The sequence below is a fragment of the Petaurus breviceps genome, unplaced genomic scaffold, assembly GCF_028583685.1.
Source record: "Petaurus breviceps papuanus isolate PSGF00001 unplaced genomic scaffold, PetGlider_PUasm1.0 76, whole genome shotgun sequence".
In the NCBI taxonomy this organism is placed as follows: domain Eukaryota; kingdom Metazoa; phylum Chordata; class Mammalia; order Diprotodontia; family Petauridae; genus Petaurus; species Petaurus breviceps.
In genome coordinates, this window is record NW_027186473.1 from 50,333,213 (window position 1) to 50,360,051 (window position 26,839).

The window sequence follows — 26,839 nt, forward strand, 5'->3', positions numbered from 1 at the left end:
GTGATATACATCAGAGTGATTCACAAAGATCCTCTACTGAAAGTGAATCACAACTTTTCCTGGTTATGTTGACTATTTATAATTATCAGGTTTAAATATGCAGGACTCTGGGGTTTTGCTCTGAAAATCTATGATTCAAAAATAAGAGCAGCCTACCAAAAAGAAATCCCATCAGGAAATAAACTCAATTGGGCCAAAATTAATAGCTGGGTTATAAATTAAGGAAAATGATGATTGACTACATAATCGAGATGTAAAAGATCATCAATATTTTGAAAGGTTCTAGTGAAATCTCAAGGCACCCTCCATTTTATTCCTGGTTTCTAATGATGTCACCAGGATTCCTGATCATATACTGACTACCTGGTAATCCAGGACTTCCTCTTCTTTCCTCTTTTCTCCTCTCCTTTCCTTTCCTCTGTTCTGTCCTCCTCTCTTTCCTCTCTCTCCTTTTCCTCCCCTCCCTATCTGAATCCCTCTTTTCTTCGCTCTCCCTACCCTCCCTCTCTCCCCTCCCTCCTTTCCTTCTTCCCTCCCTTACTCTATATAGCCAGTTGACTAAGGCTGAGATGTGCTAAGCTGCCTTAATGTGTCTGATCCCTCTATGAAATAATTCAGAATTTCCCCTCAGGCACTGGCTTGAAGCCAGTTCTGTGAAGGTTCTAGCTTCCCACCATGGCTCTGCTTACCTGAGAGCTCAGCATCCTCAGCCTTGGTCAGGAAGAAGTACAATTGGTCCATTTTTTCAGGCAGCTCCTCAAGGGGAGTCTGCATCCAGAAGATCGACCGAATCCCTCCGGCTTCCCTCAAGGCGTGCCACTTCTTGATCAGGGCAAAGAGCTCACAGAAGGATTTGTGATGGCCATGTTGTAGCATGTCTATACAAATGTTCTTCTTGTATGAGTTCCGGTAGCTGGGGAATGAGAATGAGGACATTCAAGGGCTCATTTTAATTCTGCAGATCGGCACAACATTTTAGATCCTGGATAAGTCCTTTATGATGCCAGTGCTCTACTAAGACTAAGTTGCCAGGCATTTTCCAATTCACATTGGTAGAGGAGGGTTCCTGATCCAAACCAGACTCATGATTTGGCTTTTATAAGAATTGCCTCTGGCAGGCAAATCACAGGTTGCCCTCTCTTCCCCCAAAAGAGTATACTTTTGAAGATCATGTTATCTTAGGATCATGGGTTAAAAATGGAAAGAAACTTAGAACTTTTTTTTCTTTATGATGATTCATGTTCCCAGTATATAAAAATATTGGTTTAAAGGGTACACTACACACACACACACGCACATACACACACATTTATATAGTTTAATGAGTTCTGTTATGAACTACTAGATGAACTACCTCCAAAAAGTGAGCATAGGAAAAATTACACATCGGGCAAAGTGAAACAATGCAAGTCAGATATGTTAAAAAATCCCAATGGCTGTGAGGAGCTTCAGTTTTTAAATGTAAGAAATAGAGAGTTACAAGAAACACCCTTGCTGCATATTATTTAGCCAGGGTCCTTTTCTTGTTTTCATCTGGGATTAAAGTAATGATGTGACAGTTTCATAATTGACATAATTTGAAAAACAAATTATACATTCAGAAATATATTGTGATGATATAAAATTATTCCACTAAAATACTATATTCACAATGCATAAAAGTATTAATTTATTATATAATTTTCAAAAGATACTATTATATAGCTGGATTTTAATTTTCCTCAAGTCATTATGAGAAGCAACTGAATATTTAGATTAACAGATATAATACTAGTCTTCATTGTTCCTCTTCTCTATCTTCCATGAGGGACAATTTTCCAAAATACTTTTACTAATTACCTTTACTTTTTTGGTCTTCATTACTTACAGAATGCTTCATCACTTACAGAATTACCAGTATTTATAATTAATTTTTAACTAAATAGGCATTTATAACTAGTGATATGCAATATGGAGCTCCAGCAGCCAAAATTAAACTTAATTAATTCCTGTGAACTTCATGCACAATAAATGAGAAACTTCAGGTCAGAAATCATTTAAATAAATTTAAGTAATGGAGTTAATATAGTGATATAATACATTACTATATTATAACTAATTATTAATGTTATATATCACAATAGAATTACTAATTACATAGCATTACTAATAATATACAGTAATAACTGTATGTTATTAGCTTTATATTATGGCATATTATGTACATTATTTACATTATTATATTTGTATGTATAAACAGTAATATATGATAGTAATATACTATGTTATATAATTGCTATATTATGATATTCAGTGACATATTGTTATATATTATTATATATAATTATATCATTGTATATTACTGGTATATATAATTTTTTTACTAGTAATATATCACTATAATATAACAAATTACATTAGTATGATTAATATATTATATTAGTAGCATATTACTATATAACAGTGCATTATACTTTGATATCAAACAGATATTATCATTATACTTTACAAATATTTATTTTATTAAATGTGTTTATTAAATTAAATCAACACAGTTACCTTTATTTCAATTCAAGATCAAACCTATATGCTGGATATTAAAACCACAGTAGTAAGAGTGGAAAAAAAACCCTAAAATACTATAAACAACCATTCTAAAACTATGTCATATACAACAGAATGTGAGGCAGATACTATTCTTATTTCTCACTATTCACAAGAGGGTTCCACTGAAATTATGAAAAGTAGCAATGAATCTAGACTTTAAAAGGAACCACAGATGACTTTCTAACCATCAAACCAGCAAATACATAAAATGTTTTAAAACTTAATACTGGTAGTTATAGCCAATCAGATTTAAAAAGCATATGTTGCCAGCGGAATTGCAAACTGATAAAAACTTTTTGTAAGGGAAGGTGGTAATATGCAAGAGTCTTAAACAATAATCATTTTCTTCTACCCATGAAACTTATTATTAAGGATATATCCTAATCTGCTAAAATACATTATAGCATTATTTAGTAATATAGATGTATGAAATAATCTAAATGTTCAACAGTTGGAGAATGACTTTTAAAACTATGGTATATTGTAAATAAAAATAAAATTAAAAAGAAGAATATAAAGAAATTACTTATTTGAAGTAAAGTGAAAAAAAAACAGGACTACATATATACCCATTCCCACTATACAAAAAGGATTGTACTAAAATCCCACTTTCTACAAGAAGCTTTTCCCCATCCCTCTTAATTCTAGTGCCATCTCTATGTTAATTATTTCGTATTCATTCTTATTTGTACATTTCTGTTTGCTTGTTGTCTCCCCTCCCCCATTAGATTTCAATCTTCTTGAGGGCAGGAACTGGTTTTTTTTTTGCCCCTTTATGCATCCCAGTGCTTAATACACTGTGTAGCCTGTTGAGTAGTAGGCACTTAATAGATACTTAGTAATAGATATGTAGTAACTTAATAAATACTTATTGACAGACTGACTATACCCAAATACATAAAAAGGATGGGCAAATATAATACAAAAGGGGGCCATGGATAACTAATAAGCTATTGCAGATATATTAAATGTAGAAATTTATTTTCACGTGGAAATGGTTCCAAAGTAAAGCATATAAGATATTTGTAAAAAAAAACCACAGCACAGAGGCTAGTACTTCATAGATACTATAGAAAGGTTTATTCCCTTACTCATCATATTTTTAATAATTTTTGTTAACTAAAGCATAATGACTTATTTTAAAAATAAGAACAATAAAACCAAAAGAACACAAACAGAACAGGATATCAAAAAACTTAAATTCTACTGAATCTGCCACAAATTAATCATTTACTTTATTATTTATCTTTCTAAGCCTCAGCCTGTTCATCTGTACCACAAGATTTTAAAGATCCCTTCTGACTAAGGGTTTATGAACCATTAATAATGCTTGTTTTTTAATACTTGAAAAATATTTCTCAGCAAAATTATATTCTAAGTATAGGTTGCACTTAGAAACGTCCTCACAGCATACATAACATATACACACATATGTGTAAGTATGTATATATGTGCAGGTGTGTTCTCTTTTGCCTCATGTTCACCCCTGTTAAAAAGCCACCCATGGTGATCTGTTTGCAAGAAAGAACAATTAGCAATTTACTAAGCATCATCATCTTATGGATCTATGGTTGAACCAAACCAGGTAACCATTTGTTTTCAATAAAGTGCTCCATCTTGGTCAAAGATATCAAGACTCTCACAGTAAACAAACAAACAAAAATGTGTTTTAATTTCTACAGGTGCAAGAGAGATCCACAGAAGTTACATTTCAGAGTAGCAATCCAGGTCAGTCTTATTACCTGTGATGTTATTCATAGGTTCTTAAACTAACAAATAAATATCCTTAGTGACAAATACAAAGAAAACCTTAATTCATCTATTTGTTCATCATTCCTTCATGCCTATACATTAGTTTCCTTTGTCCTTTCTTCTTATAAAAGGACAAAAACAGAATTATGTTTCAATATAAGATAATGTAGGTATCAGAAGAAAGCTTTACTTATATTCCTGCTCTTGGTGAAATGAAATGAAAGTAAGAAATTTGGTAAGTAATTATTATGGAAATTGTGAAAGGTAGGAATATATCAAATTTTTGGATTCATATGACCTGGGTTCAAATTCCACACTCTCCCACTTACTATCTGTGTTTACCCAAGCCAAATCATTTACCTTCTATGGGCTTCAGTTTCCTCATCCGTAAAATGAGGGTGTTGGACAAGATGATTTCTTATGTCCCTCCTGCTTAAAATCCTATGATACTTGCAGCCCATGAAAGGCCTTCATATTTAATTTAAACTTAATTTGTACTATTAGTATAGTGCTTTCTAAATATTTTTTTCATATTATTATAAACTTATTAGATATCTCTTCTTTTGAAAGCAAAAAAAAAAAAAACCCAAACGCCAAACCTTTAAAAAATTGAGCCTGACCTATGGAAGTAAAACTTGATAGAAGTTGTAACTTCATGAAGAGGGTGAGAATACTGAGAAATCTAGTTTCATAGGTCCTACTCATCTATGATACTGAAGATGCCTCAGGCTATATTTGGATAAGGAGCCAGCATCTTATAAAAGAATTTAGGTGATTTAAGATTTCATAGACTTAAGTGGTCAGGTTCTATATCATCAAATTTATTTTGAGATATTGTTCAGAAACTACTCTATATAAACATTTTGAACTTACATCACAGTGTCAGTCACCAAAGATATGGGAGAGCAAAGAAGCCTGAGGCTAACATGTAAAGCAAAAGTAGACCATTTGGTAGAATTTGAATTGGCCAGCACTCAAATATTTGAGGCTCCTGGAAAACTTGGTAATTCATTGTTAGGCAGCCATGCAAACTATTAATCATTGGGTGTTTGGTCTTAACAACAAAAAAAATATTTAAAACAAGCATCTTCTCTTTCTTTGCACCAAACTGTGAAGATTCTTTTTAAAAATTACAGAATAGGAACTAAATTTAAATGATTTCCCTAAGCATTAAAAGTATATGATGAGTTTTCTTGTTGAGATTCTTTAATTACATAACTACTGATTTATATCTGTGTTGGACTCTACTTTTCTTTAAGGCAACTAGTTACGGACAAAAAAGGGGAAAAGGGTTAGTGTCATTCTGTGAGACTCTGGCCCTCATACCCTTTCTCCTGGGAAGGAGAAGAGTTGGAAACCAGGAGCATGTGCAGAAAATAAGTTAAATGATATGATTCTGTTCTAAGAGCCCATAGTCAGGAGTTTATAGCCCAAAACAATGTAGGGAAATGGACACACATAAAAGAACATACAGAAAAAACCTTACAAATGTTGAAAAAGAAAACCAGTTCAACAAATTAAATATATATATATATATATATACACATCGTAGGTTATGTATTATGGCAGAAGTGGTTTTTGCTTGTGTGGAGAGTTAGAAAAATCCTTGGCCAGCCTTCCAGTCCAGGGTGAAGTTAGGAGATAATAATTGTATACAGAAAAGCATCATGGAAAAGGTACGATTTAAAACAAAATATATTGATATATTTGGTTTTCTATCTACTAAGCCATGCTGTGAGATTCTTGTCTAGACAAACCTTAAGAAACTATTAGTACAGGAAGTTATTATCTCATTTGGGAAATTGTTATCTTAATAAAACCACAGGTTCCATCTCAATCTCTTTTCCTATCACAGACTTAACAGACACTTCACAACAAGCAACCAAGTAACCCCTTAACAAAACGCTTTCCCTGGGTGGAAAGAAAAACAAAAAAACCACAAAACAAAACACAAAAAAACCGCCACCACCACAACACCCACTAATGTGGGTTGTTAGTTTATCTATTGCTAACAAAAAAAAGCAATATCTAACTGACAAAATCTAATAGGGACCATTGTAACTGGCCTCTCCATGTTGACTTTATTTACATCATTGCAATCTTTATGTATATTCCTCCTCTGGCTCTGTTGCTTTGGCTGGTAATTACTCATATGAGTTCTCATATTTATCTGAATTTTTCACTTTTAAAAACAATACAATAAAAAGGGAGAATTTCAAGGACTATCTTTCATTATTCAAAGAGTCTCTGAAATCCCAAGACTTCCATGAAGTCTTTCTAACCTTGATAAATTTTTTTTCCCCAAAAATCTTAATTTAAGGTTGAGTTATAGTTCACAATGAGCAGTAGTGGAAATACAAAAACAGGTACATACAGCAAACAATCATCAGAGATTGTAAACCACAAACTTAGTTTCTCAGTTGGAGATCCATGTAGAATACACCCGAAGGACACATACTCAGTTATTCAAATGCTGTTTGTTTGTGATATGATTCTTTACCGGGGAAGCTACAAATGTTGGCTTGATAAGAACTTCATTCTTGGCTATACTATTTCAAAGGCAACATGATTAAATGCTGTACCTTAACATGGGAAGCATAAAATTATACTTTAACTGACAAAGTTGCCCTGAAAAGATAGTGAATACCTAATTGTGAGTCATGATAATAGTTTTATTCCATTATGTTAATATTTATAACTCACAAGTGGCTTATCTATGCATGAGTTATAACTGTCTTACATTCATATTGTAGGAATAAATGTTATTAGAGTCACCTAAGGGATAATTACTTTGACTCTTAAATTAATACTTAAATAGCTTCAGTTAATATAATTTCTAGGGAAAAGAGTCAGTCAGTCACTATTCTTATCCTTACATACAGTATAATATGGGATGCTGTGTCATTTGTATAAAGAAAAGATTTCCCATGTAGAATCTGGGCGACAAGCATGTAAATTGGCGATTACAAATTTGTCTGGGCACACACACATGTACACATAAGTATGAATATTTTAAGCAAAAACAGAAACAAATGTTTACTTTTTTCTAATCACACAAGTATACAGGGAGGAAGAAGCTAGAGAATTTATATTTTGGTTAATTAAAAAAAAGATTTGCTTCAAAAGTAAATAGACTTAAACGAAACATTCTAAAACTACTTATCCTTTATTCTTAAAAAATTTACATACATTTTTTGTTTTAAGAAAAGTATTAGGATCTCTGCAGTGATCGTGACTAATGACTTTATTATTCCTACTTGAGACTATGAGAGTCTTTATGAATCCTCGATTTGCTCCAAAATGTAATTTTTAAAAAGTTCCCAAAGAAAAAAGTATAGCTTTTAATGGAATTGTAAAGCTTAATCAATGAGTTGAAATGGTCTCTGGGGGCATCTACTGGAAATTCAGCAAAACTGCAGTCAGATCACACAAATCTTAGCACAAATATTATTTTTAATTAATACACAAATAACATAACAAAGTATGTTATTTAAAGCTGACTAAACTATTCTACTGGGTCCATTTATCATAAAGTAAATGTATGCTGATATATTTGGAAGGGACCTCGGCTATTCCGTAGTCAAATAAAATTTCATTTTAGGGCACATTGCTTAAATGACTTATTTTCTTTCTTTTTGTTAAGTATGCTAAAGATTTTACAAATATGTATGTATCTAGTCATAATATGTTAGAAAAAGCATATTACATAGCACATAAAACTTACTTTTAAGATGTGATAGTTTCTATAAAAGCAAATTTGTTCATTTACATTTCAGTACATCTAATTGTAATAATTTAGTTTGTACCCACTGGTTACTTTCAACATCATGAATTAATTTGAATATTTTATATATTATAACTTACACAAACAAAATTCACTGTATTTCAAACATAGCATACTCAGGAAGTGATTAGCATTTCATATAACATACCTAAAACTAACCATTCAGACTGACAATATCTTCAATTTTCCATAAATATTTTTTTATGGCTATTCCATTAAGGAATAATGAACATATACAGTTCTTGCATCATAGTAGCAAATAATCTAAGTACTTACATATGTAGCAATAACCCCAAAACATAGCTTTTTAAATGAAACAGTAAATAAAATGAAAGCATTTAAAGATTAAATAAAGAACATGTATTTTAAATTCCTTAAAAATTAGGGACCTTTGTCCTTTCTGAAATGCATATACCTTATGTTGATATGTAAGTCAGATAGTCTTGGAGATGTGGCCATTAAAATATCAAGTCAATGTTAAAGAGAAAATTATATGTATGTCATATTTTTTTGTAATTTTAATGAAAACTTCACAATAATGATATCAAAGCATTTTATATTTGAACATTTCTTCTAAATACAACTGATTTTAAACTTGAGTTTCTATTGTATTTGTTGGTTTATTTTTATTTGTGGTATCTTGGTAAAACATCATTAAAAATAAAACATGATAATTATTGTCCAAGTAAACTGGACATTCGGAAAATTGTAATACTTTAATAATGAACATGATTTTTTTAAAAAAACATTCTAGTAGAAAGTCTACTCTGAAATTATTTTATTGTAGTGATGCTTGCTTCTGCGCTGGATATGACTTACTACCCAAGCTAATTATACCTGAAATTCAGAGTCATAATAAAAACCAACTTTTTTTGAGTTTTGTTGAAATACTAATATTTGAATACATATAATGAAAAAAACCCCAAAGTTATTTATTTTCATTCTTTCATTCATTTACTGATGTGTTGATTTATTTTACCTCTCAATACTTATAGAAATCTTGCATGCATTTGGAAATACTTTGCTATCTGTGAAGAATCGAGTTTTATTTATAAACACTGAAAGTAAAAAAGCATCATGAAATTTTTTATTAAATTTTTGAAATAATATATCAGTTATTAAAATTCAATTTGGTATTAGGGCATACAGGATATTTGTTATGATGAGGGATATTATTTCTTAGATTCACCACAATATGGTGCATTTTTTATAAAAAATCTGATTTCAGCCTAGCATAAGTCCTAAGTCACTAGCCTGCTCTTTTCAGCATCAACAAGTGTTGATGAACCAATCACCAAGTTCACTGGATTTTACAATCAGACACCACAGTCTGTAAAAGTCATCCTGAATTCTCCCTATGACAAACAGTATACTAAAAATGTTATTTCTAGTTATATTTTTCTAGTAATCCCCATTCAATATCGCTGGAAAAGCACTAAATGTCATTGATTAGTAATCAACAACCTGTGCATAACAGCAAAAAAAATGCCCTTTTTACCAATTAACAACATCAATGAATTATTAACAGAATATTCAAAATGACTCTTCCTGGTTGTTAAGTGACCACATCATTTTTTTAAAAAAAGGATTCATTTCATATAGTGGATAAGACCAGATGCTGTTTGTGACATAAATAAAGGGAAAAATTTCATGCTGATGTTTGGTAGAAACCAGTGAGTTATAATATAAAGTTCTATGGGTTACAAAGAACTAAACAGATAATCTATTTAAAAAGCCACAAAAATCCCGCCAAGTATCTACGAACAGTTTCCTGCAGAAATCTTGATTTCTTGCTATCAGTATGTTTCAAACTAAATGTGCCACATGGAAATGTAGGAAAGCGACCTCATTTAAGGATCCTTTTCAGAGAAAATCCTTCCAAACTGGTGCTACAACATTTGCTCCATGTCAAAACATATTCAGCTGAATTGAACCTTCGTGAAGAGATCTTTAATTATTCTTTTCATTCATTTTCCAAATACCTTCAACCTTAAAACTGTTACAAAAACAATTGCAAACTCTGAGAAATGACTTCAAATGACTTAAATCCTCATAGTTACCAACCAATTATCACAAAAATGGGCAAAGCATGTCAAGGAATGGAACTGGTACATCCTGATATAATTGCTACAAATCAGAGGTAAAGGAAACCAATTCCGAATGAGCTCTACTCAGAGAGGCAAGTACTGAATATTAAGCATATTTGGAAATAGTTATCCCAGTTCACTGGTTGTATATTTCTTAAGTTGTTATTTGTGTGTATGACATATACAGAAATTATTGTGATTTAAAAACATAAACCCAAAACAGAACACAAAGTAAAAAGTATCAGCCTGGTTGAGGTCCTTGGGGACCTACTTTAAGAAACAGGTGGCAAAGATTAGTAATTAGCATATCAATTGTAAATATGTAAATGATGCTTCTAAAATGCAGAAAAACAGTTTGTTATTTTAAGTAGAACATACAACTCCTACGAAAACCAGAGAGCAAAGCTATATGTTTGTGTGTGTATGGACACATGGACACACATATATACACACATATAATAAGCCAATACCACTGTTAGGATTTACCTGTAAGAAAATAATATTTCTCCTCTTTGATAACGGTATTAGTAGAATCAGGTTAACTGTTCACTCAATAGAATTTAATATTCACTAAGACTTTATAAGTAACATTATGATATCCAAAAACAGAATCTCACCCTGTAAAGAACTACGTACATTGGAAAAAAAAGTATAGTGTTTTACTTGATGTCAGTCCAGATGAATAGAACTAATTGCCTAATTTCCATGTAATGAAAACTAAATTAAAGCTTTCATTTGGAAATGAAATCTGCAGACTATAAAGATGAAAACTTAGTAAAAACAACAAAGCAACATTAAAAAGAAAACTTCAGCCCACTGTGTTCCTTTTTTTATTCAGTATGTCGTATATTTTACCTTTGCAAGAGTTTGATGGATTTTGCAAGTAAAATTCTGTTTCCTCTACACTTGCTAATAGTCATGAGAATCTGTAGTTTGCACCTTCCCATTAAAAATGTATTGTATTTTTTGAAATTATTCACCCCGCCTTTTATCCAGATCATGTCTTTGAAAGGAGGAAGTAGATAATAAATGGAATAATTCATGATTTCCCATTAAATATGAAACTTTCTTTTGCAGAGTTTAGAAAATGAAGTTCTACATAATGTACAGAAGTTGATTAGAACTTTTTTTAACCTTTTCAAGAAAAAAACCCTTTGTATTGCACAAAAGCCGAGAAGTTTCTTTAGGAAAAGTAAACCAATCGACCGGCTATGTCTATTCTTTTAGAACACGTTCGAATTGTATCTTGCCAGTATATTCCAGACAGTATTTGCTAAAACAACTGCAGCAGCAGCAACAGACATTTTGATAACGCTTGCTGGTCACAAGGTAATCCACACACTCCATCATCTTACTGGACCCTCAGAGAAACTAAATACTTAAACCATACACATGAAAGTATTTACTAAGATCATATTAACATTGTGATCAATGGCACCATATCAAAGAAATCAAAACCGAAGGGCAAATATTATTCCTCTCTCAAGGTCCTTTCCTTTTTAAAAGCAGCAATATGGTAAAGGGAATTTGAGGAATGGAGTAAAATCATTCATATTTTCTTTATTATTATGATGACATTTTTTTAACTGTAGTGATATATTTTTCTGATAGGGAAAAATGTAAAAGTTGATATTGTGAACCAGATATTATTTTTTAAAACTTTCATCCCTCAGTTAATTTGGTATGGCAGTCCCCTTGCTTCTCTGTGCCTCAGTTTCTCCATTTGTAAAACATGAGAATGCTAAATGAATTTTCTGTAGTACCTTTTGGCTCTTCTATCCTACAGTTGTTGGGAGGGTAAGGAGTAGGCAGCAAGGGGTAGGATTTAAACTTTAAATTTCTTCAGAACAATCAACTTCAGGTTTAGAAACAACTTTCACTTATAAAGATAAGCAACTTATTTATAACTTCTAGTTTTGTTTGGGGTACTGTGGGTAAGTAATTCACATGGTATTTGAAACCTGATTTTCTAGGCTCCATGACCAGCACTGTATCTAAATACCACAACATAATGCATCTCATGGAAAGAAAAAGTAAATATTAAATTATAACCAAAAGGAAATATGAAAATTCATTCAGTATAAGGATTTAGATAAGCAGGCAAAGACATTTCTGTGGCAGTTAATTTCTACATTGAACATATCTGGATCCTACTTTTAAATGAGAGAAGTACTTTTTTTTTTTGGAGGAAACAACTATTTTGTGAAAACATAAAGACTTTAAAAATCACCAGAGGTACTCAGGAAACAGAAAGTGAGCCTTAGAACTAGCCTTGGGATCAAGTCCTCCTTCAGACAGGTACTGGCTGTGTGACTCTGGATAAATTACTCAATCTCCCAGTGCCAGGAAAATCTCTGACTACAAAATTACAGAAAATTGCTAATCTACACACGGTGACAGGTCTGGAATAATAACCATAAGGATAAAAATGCCATAACATAGAGAATAAATCTGAAGAACTCATTTTGTTTACAAAAATTCTTTACTTATTTTCTTTATTTTTTAGTAAAAAAAATTTTTTTTTCAAATACTCATTTGAACTGGAGAGACTGATCACTCCAGAGCCTAAAACGGATTCTATCCAGAGAAGGTTCACAACATTTAGAGAGAAGCGACAAATGTAGTCATCCAGATGCCCTTTTGGCAACATTAATCCACCTCTATGTAACTATACAGTTTCTTATTTTGCTGAATGTGAGAGACTGTAATTTTATTTTTACCTACATGCATAAGATTATCAGATTAGGAAGAGTGAAATGTACTTAACAGGAACATAAATTATAAAACATTATGAATTTGATGTTTAAAAATAAGTTAGAATTCATAATTAATTGCATTATAATCTTCCCATGTCTCCAGTATGCCTAGCATGATTTATGGGGGCAGGAGCGGGTGTGGGGGTGGGATTACCTAGTATAGAATTTCAAAAATTTAAAGAAATCCTGTAGTGGTTAAGTGATTTGTCTGTAAGTGGTGGAACTGGGATTTGAGTCCAGCTCTCCTGCCTCTTATGGTCTTTCCACTACATTACACAGAAGAACCCAAATGAATGGAATCAGATCCTACCTCTCCCATCTTCTACCTGTCTGACCTTGATCAGGTTACCTTAGTTTCCTCATCTGTCAAATTGGGGCAAGGGGCAGACTAGTTCTAAATCTATGACTCCTATGGTTGCTATAGCCACCATCAGTATCAATCCTGAGTAGGGAAGAGACTCTGGAAGACTTGATAAGAGTAGTTAAAAAGGCAAAGACTATTTTATTTGCTTTCAACAAACCCAGAATTAACAAAAGAAGGAATAACCTATTTAACTAACCCAATATCTGAAAAAAGAAGTTCACAAAGCAATAAATGAACTCTTAAAGTAAAAACTCCCAGACTGGCTGAAATCACAAGTGGATTCTATCAAACATTCATGACAATTCTAATTCTACATAAGTTGTTTGTGCTAATAAAAAAGGCCTCCTGATCTCTTTCATATATGGTCTTGATACCATAAACCAGAGAGACAAATCAGAGGAAGAAAACTACAGACCAATATCTCTAATGAACATTAACAAGTAGTCTACAACAACATATTAGAAAAATCATATACTAAGATCAGAGTGTGTTTATATCATTAATGCAGTGTTGGCTCAACATAAGGAAGACTATAAATATAATAAACCAGGTTAATAATATAAATAACAAAATAGTGTGATTACATAGAAGATTCTGAAAGGACTTTTGACAAAATAGAAGTTATTTCTATAAAAAATTCCAGAAGTCACAGGAAGAAATGTTAATTTCCTTAATAGAGTAAATAGCATTTCTCTAAATCTAAGAACAAGAATTATATGTAACAGAGAAAATTAAAAGCCTTTCCTGTAAGACTGAGTGTAAGCAAAGATGCCTAATATTAGCATTACTGTTTAAAACAGTATTAGAAATATTAGTTATGGCAATAAGACAAGAAAAAGAAATTGAGGAAAATGCATGGACAAAAATGAAACAAAATGACCACTTTTTGCAAATGACATTAAGGCATATTTGGAGAAATGTAGAAAGTCAACCAAAATTAAATAAAAGAAATAACTTCAACAAAATTGCAGGATGTAACATAAATGCACATTAATCTTTAGTATATTTACACATAATCCACAAAATTCATCAAGAAAAGCTAGAAAGAGAAATTCCATTCAAAATAATTTACAAAACTTATAAAGAAACTTGGGAGTGAATCTTTAAGGATTTACTCAAGGACTATATGAATATAATAAACAACACTTTTTGCAGAAATAAAAATAAACCTAAATAATCAGAGAAACATTAATTGCTCATGGGTAAATCCAGCAAAAACAAACAAATTAGATAGATGATAATCCTACCCAAATTAATTAATTTATTCAATGCTATACCAATCAAATTATCCAAAAAATATTCCATAGAGCTAGAAAATAATAACAAATTTGATATAGAGGAACAAAAGATTAACAATCTGAAGGAAAATGAAGGAAAAAAGTATAAAGGGAGAGTGTCTATCAGTGCTAAATCTTTAACTGCACTACAAAGCACTAATCAAAAATGATTTGGTACTGGTTTACAAAAAGGGGGGTGGCATGGATCAGTGGAACAAATTAGGTGCTCAATGTGAAGAAGCAAGTAAAAACAGTAACATGGGGTTTGAGAAACCAAAAAAAACCTCAATTACTTGTGGAAAGGACTCACTATTTGACAAAAACTGCTGGGAAAACTAGGCAGTAGCCTGGCAGAAATTAGGTTTAGATCAACATTTCACAGCATGATCAATATAAACTCCAAATGGATGTATAACATAGACATCAAAGGTCACATAATAATCAAATTAGAGGAGTAAAGAGGAAATTGCCTTTTGGATCTATGGATCAAGGAAGAATTTATGACTAAGCAAGAGATAGAGAGATCCCAAAAGGTCAAATAGACAGTGTTGATTACATAAAATTAAATAGTTTTTGCACAAATTTAACACAGTGAAAGTTAGAAGGAAAAGAGGTAACTGGGGGAAAATCTTTGCAATAAATTTCTCTGACAAAAGTTTACATAAGTAACTGATTCAAATTTGCAGGTATTAAAAGCCATTGTCCAATATGTAGACATCAAAGGATATGAACAGGTAGCTTTAAAGGGAAAAAATCCAAGCTATCAATGATTATATGAAAAAATTCAAATTAAAGGAGATTTGCAAAAATGAAAAGAGGGCTGTGAGAAAACAGGCATGTTAGTGTTCTGTTGGGAGAGTTATGAATTGGTCTGGCAATCATGGAAAGCAATTTAGAAACAATGTCCAGAAAGTTACTAAATTCTATATACCCTTTGAGTCAGCTAAATTTTTACTAGTCCTATTTACCAAAGAAATAAAATGAAATATAAAGGGTCTGTATGTAAAAAATAGTTACAGAAACTTTTGTGGTAGCCAAAAATTGGAAACTAAGGGGTGTCTTCTTATTGGGGAATGGATATACAAATTGTGGCATATTATAATGGGATATTATTGAGCCATAAGAAATGATGAGGTGTACAAGGAGGAAACTGGACAGACATTTCTGAAATGATGCAGAACAAAATGAGAAGAACTAGGAGAACAATTTCTACGTGAATATATTATAGAGGAAAAACAATTCTGAGAAACATTAGAAATCGGATCATGTAGCACAAAAGTCTGAAGATAACATTGGACTCACTCCTGATAGAGATGTAATGAACTTAAAATGCACATTGAGACATACACTGTCAGATATAGCAAATGTGGGAATACAGGACTATGTAGATTTGTATTGAGGGATCTGTTTTTCAGGGCTTTTAAAAATGCTTAATGGGGATGTTGCAAAAGAGATTAATTAAAATACTTATATGAAAAATAAAAATAAATTACAAAAATAATCCTCTCAAAAGTATCACCTTTCTTTCAGTTTCCAAGGTCCATAACCTTGGTTTTATCTTCATCCTCTCATGATCCCTTACCCCACATATCCAGCAATTGCCAAATCTTGCCATTTCCATCTTCCCAACATCTCCCACATTCAGACCTTCATCTTCACTCACATATCTACCGCGTGGGTTCAGACCTTTGTTACCTCTCCCATAAGCTCTCTGCAGCTACCTCTTAATTGGTCTCTCTGCTTCAATTTCTCCCAAAGGCAGTCCATCCTCCATACCACAGCCAAAACTATTTTCCTTAAGCACAGATCTGACCATGTCTCTCCCCTTCACAATCAGCTACAGTGGTCCCTTTTTTTGCTTCTAGATCAAATAGAAAGTCTTTGCTTGCTTTTTAAAACCCTTCACAACCTAGCACCAACCTATTTCTCTGACTTCACTGGACATAACTCCTTCTGTACTTTGAGATCCAGGCAAATTGACTTTCTCTGTGCTTCACACACAACACTCTTCTTATGTCATACCTTTGGCACTGACCTACTTCTGGAATGCATCCCTTCCCCACTTTTACCCAACAATCCCAATCTTCCTTCAAGACATAGCTCATGAACCCCCTCCAACATGAATCCTTTCTTGATTTTCCAACTGCCAACACCATCTCCCTCAAACTACTTCGTATTTAACTACCTTGTGCTTCTCTATATTTATTCTTATAAATGTACTTATTGTCTCTCCCATTGGAATATAAAGTCCTTGAAAGAAAGGATATATAAAGTCTTTGCAAATAGGGATTATTTCATTCCTTGTTTTTGAACCCTCAGCTCCTAGCACAGTGACTGGCACAGAGTAGAGCATTTATAAATTCTTGTTGACTGATTCATCAATTGCTATTAATCAAAGGTTAATGACATGATGTAATGCTGGGATTCAAACTCAAGATCAAAGATGAACAACATGAAATAATGCTGGTAGAAAAGGGACAGATTGTTAACCGCACAGCCAAATGGAAGAAATTTAGGTAGAATTCAGGAAGAAATCCTGTTTCTATTAAGAAAGGAAACAAAACAGGCTCTTGCATCCTGAACTACTTTGGCAGGATTGGAACTCCAAGTCACAGATGCAGGGCCACCTTCTAGCACAGGGCGCAAATTAGAGGGACACAGACACTGTTAGCTTCTATACTCACACAACCATTCATTTCCATATGAAAACCTGTATAGTCTTCATGGTAGAGTAAATGACTTAAGAAGTCCATCAAATTGCAGTGTGGGACTTTTCATGCCTCTAAGTGACCACAAAGCTGTGTATAGGGAGGTAGCTGCCCATCAGGTCTATCCCTTCCCTCCAAGATTTTTTGCTCTTATAGGAAGACTAAGAGCTGTTGCATAGGTAGCCAGGTGGCACAGTGGATAGAGTGCTGGCCTGGAGTCAGGAAGGCCTGAGTTCAAATTTGACCTTGGACACTTACTAGCTGTGTGACCCTGGGCAAGTCACTTAACCCTGTTTGCCTCGGTTTTGTTGGTTTTGTCCGTGAAATGGAGAAGGAAATGGAAAACCACTCCAGAATATTTATCAAGAAAGCCTCAAATGGGGTTATGAATAGACATTACTGAAAAATGACTAAATAACTATAAAGGGTTACTGCATCCTTGTTGCAAGAAGCGGGGGGGGGGGGCAGATATTGGTCCTGTCACAAAAAGGCAGGGCATATGTACATTGGTTATTTATGCATATATTCAGTGTAAGCCATTTTCAGGTTTTTAACATACCTAAACAATTTTAAAAAATCTCTGTGCAGAGTTTGTACAAAGCAGAATGTCTGCCTGTACTGGCCCAAACCATCCTGATTGTGATCACTTGGCCCTGAGCTTCAGGGATTCTTGCATTGTGACAATGACTAGAGGAGGTGGTTCCTAACAGCTAAAGATAAAAAGATCCCCAACCCCCACTAAGGCTACAGAGAACCATAAGGAGGTAAACAAGCATTTATTAAGCTCCTACTATATGCTAGGCACTATACATAAGAATTTTACAACTATGGGGCAGCTAGGTGGCGCAGTGAGTAAAGCACTGGCTGAAATTTTGGGAGGACCCGAGTTCGGTTCTGGCCTCAGACACTTAACACCCACACAAAAATACTAACCGTGTAACCTTGGGCAAGTTACTTAACTCCAAATGCCCTCCAAAAAGGCAAAAAAAAAAAAAGAATTTTACAAATATTATTTCATTTGATCTTCACAACAACCCTGTGAGGTAGGTGCTATTATTATGCAGTTGGAAAAACTGAGCCAGAAAGAGGTTAAGTAACTTGCTCAGGGTCTCACAATTAGTAAGTGTCTGAGGTTGGATTGGAACTCACACCTTCCTGACTCTAGGCCCAGGGATCTTTCTACCGAACCACTTCAGCTCCCAAAGTGCCACCTACCCTCCTTCCCCATCCCACCCTTAATCCTCCAACACCAAACAAAAGATAATCGTGGTTGTAGCTAACAAGTTTCCCCCAGGATCGATCAACTAAAATGAGTTTGGGAGAAGGTGCTGGAGACCCAAGGACACTTTGAGGCTGCATAGAGGAAGCTGGAAGAAATAAGGGGAAGCAGGGCAGGTGAATGGCCTGGGGAGAAGCACCTGGAGCAGGTAGAAAACCCACCATTTGGTGGCTTTCTCTTTTAATTAAGCAGTTTTCTATGCTGCACAATACATACAGATAAGCAAAGAGAAACTATCAACAAAGTAACAGTTTGTTGTTCTTGTCGTCCAATCGTTTCAGTCACATCTGACTTTTTGCGACCCCATCCGGGGTTTTCTTGGCAAAGATACTAGAGTGGTTTGCCATTTCCTTGTTCAGCTCATTTTACAGAAGAGGAAACCGAGGCAAACAGGGTTAAGTGACTTGCCCAGGGTCACACAGCTGGTAAATGTCTGAGACCAGATTTAATTTCAGGAAAACGAGTCTTCCTGACTTCAGACCCAGCACTCTATCCACTGTGCCCTAAACAAAGTAAGTACAGAGTGATTCTGGGGGGTGATGAGGAACACTGGGGTGATCACAAAAGGCTTGAAGCAGAAAGTGGCATCAGTGATGTGGGGCTTTCCTAGAATTATGGGTTGAATTGGAAGAGACCTTAGAAGTCAAATCTGAGACTTTCAATTTTACAGAAGAGGAAACTGAGGACAGGGCTGCTAAATGACTTGTCTAGGCTTACATAGCTAGTAAGCATTTGAGACAAGACAAACCCAGGTCCTCAAAGTACAGTATAGTATATCATGGCCTACCCCAGAGGTGGGGAACCTTCAGACTTGAGGCCACATGTGGTCTCTTATGTCCTCAAGTACAGTCCTTTGACTGAATCCTAACTTCACAGAACAAATGCCCCCAATAAACAGATTTGGGGGCAGATAGGTGGCACATTGAGTAGAGCACGGGCCCTAGAGTCAGGAGGTCCTGAGTTCAAATGCAGCCTCAGACACTTAACACTTTACTAGCTGTGTGACCTTGGGCAAGTCACTTAAGTGTCAATTTTCTTGCCTTTCTCTCTCCCCCCAAAAATATGCCCTCAGTTGAGTTACAGGAGGGCATTAAAGAAGCCCACCTTTATATATAAAATATTAACTACCCCCAGGGCCTAGCATAGCACCTGAGAAGTAGTAAGTGCTTAATACATATTCAATGAATTAAAATGAAAGGAACACAAGAAATCACTGGCATTGTCCAAACTTAAAAAGAACATCCTCATTTCTAACTAGTTCATCATTTTTGCCAGAGTTACTTGATTAAAAGAGTTCAGACAAAAGAGCAGCTCCTAAAACGGTTTTTGTTCCAACTCCCAGGTATGAGAACCGGAGTCACTGCTTTCTGAGTCTGTCCTGATCAACATCACGACCCAACTGATGTTTGCTTGTTTGTCATCTGGGAGAACAAACACCTTGAAGCTCCAAAAGGCGCCAGCCCAGAACCATAACTGAACTTGACTTGAAACGATCAGAAGAGATGATGATTCTAAGCAGCATATCTTACAAGAGGCAGGAAACTGTACTTTTTAAACACTATCAACAGCAGTTCAGAATCTTCGCTGGGCACCCACCCATCAAAGGGAAGCACAAAGAAGCCCAGGAAAAGGCATGTGTCTGTGACAGGAATTACCCAGAGCTCCTCAGAAATGACAGGGGCAAACGGAAGGGCTGAAGTGTAGCAGAATCTCACAAGATCAGAATGAAGGAATGACAGAATTGGAGATTCAGAAGGACTCTCAGCAGCCCTCTAGGCTGATCTGCACACAAAAGTAACCCCCGCCCTCAAATATACTGTCCTCAACAAGTGGTGATGCAGACTCTGCCTGAAGACATGCCCTCTAAGGGCAGTCCATGACACTTTTGGACAGCTCTAACAGCTAGGAAGTTTTTCTTGCCCCCAAACTTAAACTGGCCTCTTTGCAAGGTATGAATGTACAGATCTCAAATTCTGGTTCTGTCCTCTGGGACCAAATAAAGTGCTGAATTCCTTCTCCTGTGACAGCCCTTGAAAATATTTGAAAACAGCTACTGAGTTCCTTCTAAGTCTACGTTCCTATAGGGTAATCAGGTCTGCCTAATTCCTTCAACTAATCCTCATATGACATAGTCTCAAGACCCCTCCTCATCTTTGCTGACCCTTCAAGACACTTTCTAGCTTATCACTGTCCTTAAACTGTAGTATTCAGTACTGAACACAATACTTTAGAAGAAGTCTAAGGATGCGGATGGCTAGGTGGTTCAGTGGATAGAATGCAGGGTTGGGATTCAGGAAGACTCCTCTTCCTAAGTTCAAATATGGTCTCACATACTTACTAGCTATGTGACCCTAAGCAACTCACTTACTCTTGTTTGCCTCAGTTTCCTCATCTATAAAATTAGCTGCAAAAGAAAATGGTAAACCATTTTTGCCAAGAAAATCCCAAATGGAGTCACCAAGAGTTGGACACAACTGCAAAAACAAATTATCTGATTGAAAGGAGGGTACAGTACACTAGGAATATTGCTTCCCTAATTCTGGAAGTTTTACCCCTCTTACTTCAGTCCAAAATGCCATTTGTTTTTTTTTTTTTACCATTAAGTTCATTTATGTTGAGCTTGTAGTTCACTAAAACTCTCAGTCTTTATCAGAATACAGTCTAAACATGCCTCCCCATCTTATACTTGTGAAGTTGACTTTTTGCACCTGAAGGCAAGACTTTACATTTATTCCTACTGAATTTCATCTTATTAAATTTAACACAATGATGCAGACCTTGTCAAGAACATTTTGGATTCTGACTCTGTCATTCACTGTGTTTATTAGTTTTTTTTCTGTCTTCAATTTTGATGAGCCTAGGGAGAGAAATGGAAAATTGAAAGGGAGAACTTCCCAGTTCTTTCTGAAAGTCCATTGAACAAGCTTTTTCCCAGTTTTTTTTTTTTTCCTGAAAGTCCATTGAGCAAGCAAGGGCCTATTATGTGTTGGGCACTGTGCTAAATTAGGCATATGAAGGCAAGAATCTTTGCCCTCAAGGAACTTACATTCTAGTGAGGCACAGAGAGGAGTAAATATGAGATATATACACAAAATAATCACAAAGTAAAATTTGGACAGGAGCTTACAACTAAGAGGAAGGCCCCTTTTCTGATACCATCAGATGTATTTTCCAGAAAGCTGTGTAAAAAATGTTTTAAAAAATTCTATTAGCCATTTTGGATGGAGATCTTCCTAAAATGTATGACAAACTCCTGTCTTCTGAAACAGTGTAGTGAACTTAGTTTAATCTTTTCCTGTGACTGAGGTTCATCATACTCTCTAGAGTAATCCAAGAATGACCTCAGGGGATTCTCAAGTATATGGGGATTAGTTCAGCCCTTTGCTGTATTCTCCTGACTGCTGGACTGTACTAGCAACTAAGTCTTTTGTTTTTTCCCTCCCAGACTCAATTGGCTGGTTTCTGACAAGTTTTTTCTCTCCCTTTCATGTTTTAGTCTGCTACCTGTAGAAATGTAGGAAGAATTGGATGTAGCCTGGGGTGGGGAAAGTGACTGAGTTCTCTACGGGAGTAAATTCACTTTTACTCTGAATTCTAAGTCAATGCTAGTACGAGGGTTTGAAGATGACCTCTCCTAGGGCCTCTTCCTTTTACAGCAGACTTTGTGTTCTGGATGACTAAGCTTCATCTGAGTCTGATCACAGAATAAATGAGGTATTACCACATATTTTTATTTCACAAGAGGTTATTATATAAGAGATTATGATACTGACTAGAGCAGCAAGCGGTGGGGAACCTACAGCCTCGGGGCCACATGAGGCCCTCCAGGTCCTCAAGTGTGGCCTTTTGACTGTATCCAAGCATTCCATGAAGTTTGGATTCAGTCAAAGGGCTTCATTTGAGGAACTTGAGGGTTGTATGTGGCCTCAAGGCTACAGGTTTCCCACCCCTGGACTAGATATTAGGAAGGAAAGGAAACCCTAATCAACTTATGGCTTCCTAAAATGCACTAACTCATTCAAAAAACATTTATGAAGCACTCAATAGGTACCAGGCATCAGAGATACAAAAAGAAAAAGAAAACCCTCAGGGAGCTTACATTTTATTAGAAATGCTAGTATTACTAATGTGGAAATATGTTTAATATGATTATAGAGATATAAATATCAGATTGCATGCCATCTTGGGGAAAGGGAAGGGGAAGGAGGGGGAGAAAATGAAAAACTCAAAATCTTATAAAAGTGAATGTTGAAAACTAAAACTAAATAAATAAATACATATTTTAAAAAGAAATCAACTGTCAGGAAGTTGGCCTAGCAGTAAAGACAGGTAAAAATTGATTGGTAATTATAATCAGTGCACGAGTACCCACTTTGAAGAATACCAGTTAAAATGAATTATGAAAGATTTGTTGTATCATTAATTGATTATGTAATCACTCAATAAGTCAATTATAATTTGAACTTTTGATGGACATGTTAACAATGATGTAAAGCACAGGTGTTAAACTTCCCTGCAGGCCAGAACTAGATTACAATATAACTGGGAAATATTTAACAAAATAAAAAAAAATACAGCATAATGTTAAAAAAAAGCAGGTCTTAGAATTGCTACGTATAAACATGTCTCTTTATATTTTAAAACTTTTGACCAAAAAAACCTTTTGTAAATCTGTTGAAGTATCACTAGAAAACAGTCTTAAAAACTAAGATTATTTGGTTAGGTATAGGGGTTAGGATTTAATTTTATATAGTATCATGTATTTTGAATAATGTAAGATTAATTCGGTCAGAAAATGTTTATTCAATTCATCAGGCATCTATTTTAAGTTCTTTTTTTTTTAAATTAAGTGTTTATCTTGTGGAACATAGGATGCTACTTTCTGGGGTACAGCAATAGAAATGCCAAGACCTTGCTCTCCAGGAGTTTGCAATCTAATGGGAAGGAAAAGAAAGGCTTTTGGGAGAGGAGGAGGGCGGAAAAGGGAGATGTTGGGAACAGGAGTCTGTTTCAGGCATGGGAGAGATAGCCCTAGCCAGGCAGAGAGCCAGGAGAGGGGATGATGAAGACATGGGAAAGAATGACGGACACCTTGGCTGAAAGGAAGAGTGTATGTGCGTGGTAGTAACATGACTGAAGCCTAAACAGGGTTAAGTTGAATGCCAGGAAACCAGGAATTTATATTCGATGTAATGAAAAAAATGTTGCTTTTGGAATTAGAAGGTATAGATTCAAATCCTGGCTTTGCTCAGTCTCACACTGCCTCTATGACCTTGGGCATGAGTTATTTAATTTCTCAGGCATCTAACTGGCATAGAGGATAGAATGATGGAACTGGAGTCAGGAAGAACTGAGTTCAAATATGAACTCAGATCCTTACTAGCTGTGTGTTCCTGGGTTAGTCATTTAACCTGTCTGCCTCAACTCCTTCATATGTAAAATGGGCATAATAATAATATCTACCTCCCATGGCTATTGTGAAGTTTAAATGAATTAATGTTTGTAAGGCTATTCATAAATTTTAAAACATCATATAAATATCAATCATTATCATCATCATCATCATCATCATCATCATCATCATCATATTAAATGAGGCTGTTGGATTAGATGCCCTCAAAGGTGCCTAACACTAAATATGTCATTGTAAGACGCTGAAAGTTTTTTTGTGTAGTGCAAAGACATGATCTTATTAACATATACACATAAAAGATTACATTTTGAACTGGAAGAGAGAAAGCTGGATTATTTTAGGGAAACTAAATAGCCCTTTTTATGACCCAACATTTCTCCCTGAGACAAAGGTCCATCTTTTGAACATCTGTATTATTCTGCTGTTAATGCCTCATGGATACAAGTTAGGGGATACTATATTCCCCAAGGGATTTAAGTTGTGGGTCAATGAAAGAACAATAGATAGGCACAGGACAAGCATGAATAGGTTGTATTACCACAAAAAGTTTAAACCAAGAAGTGAAGCAAAGGAGAGATTTGGGTTTTTTTTAATTGTTTAGTAATTTTAAAGTCATTTTTGACTCTTTATGACCCCACTTGGGGTTTTCTTGGCAAAGATACTGGAGTGGTTTACCATTTCCTTCTCCAGCTCATTTTACAGATGAGGAAACTGAGGCAGTCAGAGGTTAAGTGACTTGCCCAGGGTCACACAGCTAGCAAATGTCTGCGGCTGGATTTGAACTCAGGTCTTCCTAACGCCAGGTCCAGCACTCTATCCACTGTGTCATCTGGTTGCCCAAAAAAGAGACACCTTCCTGAAAAGAAGATGAACTACTGTCTGATTGACAGACCCTATGCTCAGCAGGTCATCATGTACTATCAAGAAATGTCAAAGTAGGCCTTCCTTTAGCATATGCTATCACCCCTTGTAGCTGATGTACAGGACCACACAGGACAGGTATAGAAGAGGGCATGGCCGGGTGGTGATGGGCACCCTTGGAGGGACTATCCACATCAACGTAATCCCTTTGAGGATTCAGGCTGTATCACAGCCCAGCTTTCATATGATAATGTTGCCTGATATTTGCACAGTGCTTCAAGGCCTATGAAGTGCTTTGTATAGATCATTTCAGTTGATTCTCACAACATCCCTGTGAGAGAAGTGATGCAAATATTATTATGCCTGTTTTACATATGAAGACAATGAGTCTCTGAGGTATTAAAATGCTTTTCTGCGTTCATACAGCTCACAAGCGGGTAGAACAAGGAATGGAACTCAGGTGCTAAGGGCCAGATTCCATCCGCTTTACCACATTGTCTCCATATTGTCTTTGCAAATCCACACAAAGGATAGAGAGTTCAAAACTGACCTGACTGTGCTATTCCAAGACAGGGGATCCAGGTTATTTTTTTCAGTCCATTAACAAGTGCTTACAATGTACAAAGATCTGGGGACACAAACTAAAAAAAGGCTCCCTGCCATTAAGAAGCTCTGATGTATCAGCGGAGGAGTGAGCACGTCTATTTAAATAGATACAATCAAGATATGTATGGGCTGCTAGAAGGAGCTGTGGATAGAGCGCTGGCCCTGGAGTCAAGAAGAGTTGAGTGCAAATATGACCTCAGACACTTTACTGGCTGTGTGACCCTGGGCAAGTCACTTGATGCTGTTTGCCTCGGTTTCCTCAACTGGAAAAGGAGCTGGAGAAGGAAATGGCAATCACTCCAGTGTCTGTGCCAAGAAAACCCCAAATGGGGTCACAGAGAGTCGAATATAAGATACTACTGTAGAGTAAGTATAAGCTATAATATATAATATAATATGTAATATAATAATATATAATATGTATAAGCTAGCCGTACAGTGAAGCATTATCTCATGTAATCCTCACAGTAACTTTGGGAGGGAGATATCATTATTACCCCTATTTTACAGATGAGGACACTGAGGCAGATAGAAATTAAAAGACTAACCCAGAGGCACTGAACTAGTAAGTGTCTGAGTCTGGGGGAACTAGAAAAATGTCTCCGACATAAGATAGCATTTGATCTGAGTCTCAAGGGGAGCCAGCATTAAGGAAGGAAGTGAGGAGGAAGCATCCCCAGCATGGGGGACAGCCAGTGAAACAGGTACAGGGATGGGATACACAGTATCACATGCAAGTAACAGCAAGGGGACTGCTAAGGTAGAACACTGGAATTCACTGAGGGGAGTAGAATGTAAGAAGACAAAGAAGGGATGAAGGGTTAAATAGAAAAGCTTTAAGGAAAGCAGTAAAGGACTGAACAAAGAACTAAAAAAGGACTTTTGATTGGGTCCTGAAGTTGGAGCTTTTTAAGGAACTTAGGCATACGTCAGACCTATACTTAAGGAAAATCCCTTTCATGGCCACATAGAAGATAGATTATTGCTTGTTTAGTCATTTTTTGGTTGTGTCCAACTCTTCATGAGCCCATTTGGAAGGTTTTCTTAGTAAAGATACTGGAATGGTTTGCCATTTTCTTCTCTGGCTTATTTTACAGATGAGGAAACTGAGGCAAACAGGGTTAAGTGACTTGCCCAGGGTCACACAGTTAGCAAATGTCTGAGACTGGATTTGAACTCAGGAAGAGGAGTCTTTCTGACCCCAGGACTCTATCCACTATGCCACCTAGCTGTCCAAGTAAATTAAAAACAAAAATGCTAAATGTATTTTTGGAAAAAAAAAATTAGGAAAATTTTCCCACTACTTATCATAGGAAATAACATTTTTTTTTCACTTTCTTACACAAGCAATCTCTCAAGTAACACA

General features: G+C 35.2%; 1 protein-coding gene across 1 annotated transcript in view; it reads right to left on the reverse strand.

Annotated features, from left to right (window-relative positions):
* TTC29 (tetratricopeptide repeat domain 29) overlaps positions 1–26,839 on the reverse strand; it is a 157,721-nt gene that overhangs the window by 121,943 nt on the left and 8,939 nt on the right. The window contains exon 3 of the mRNA XM_069105010.1: positions 690–913. Coding sequence (XP_068961111.1) covers positions 690–913 — 224 coding nt within the window. The remainder of the gene's footprint in view (positions 1–689; positions 914–26,839) is intronic.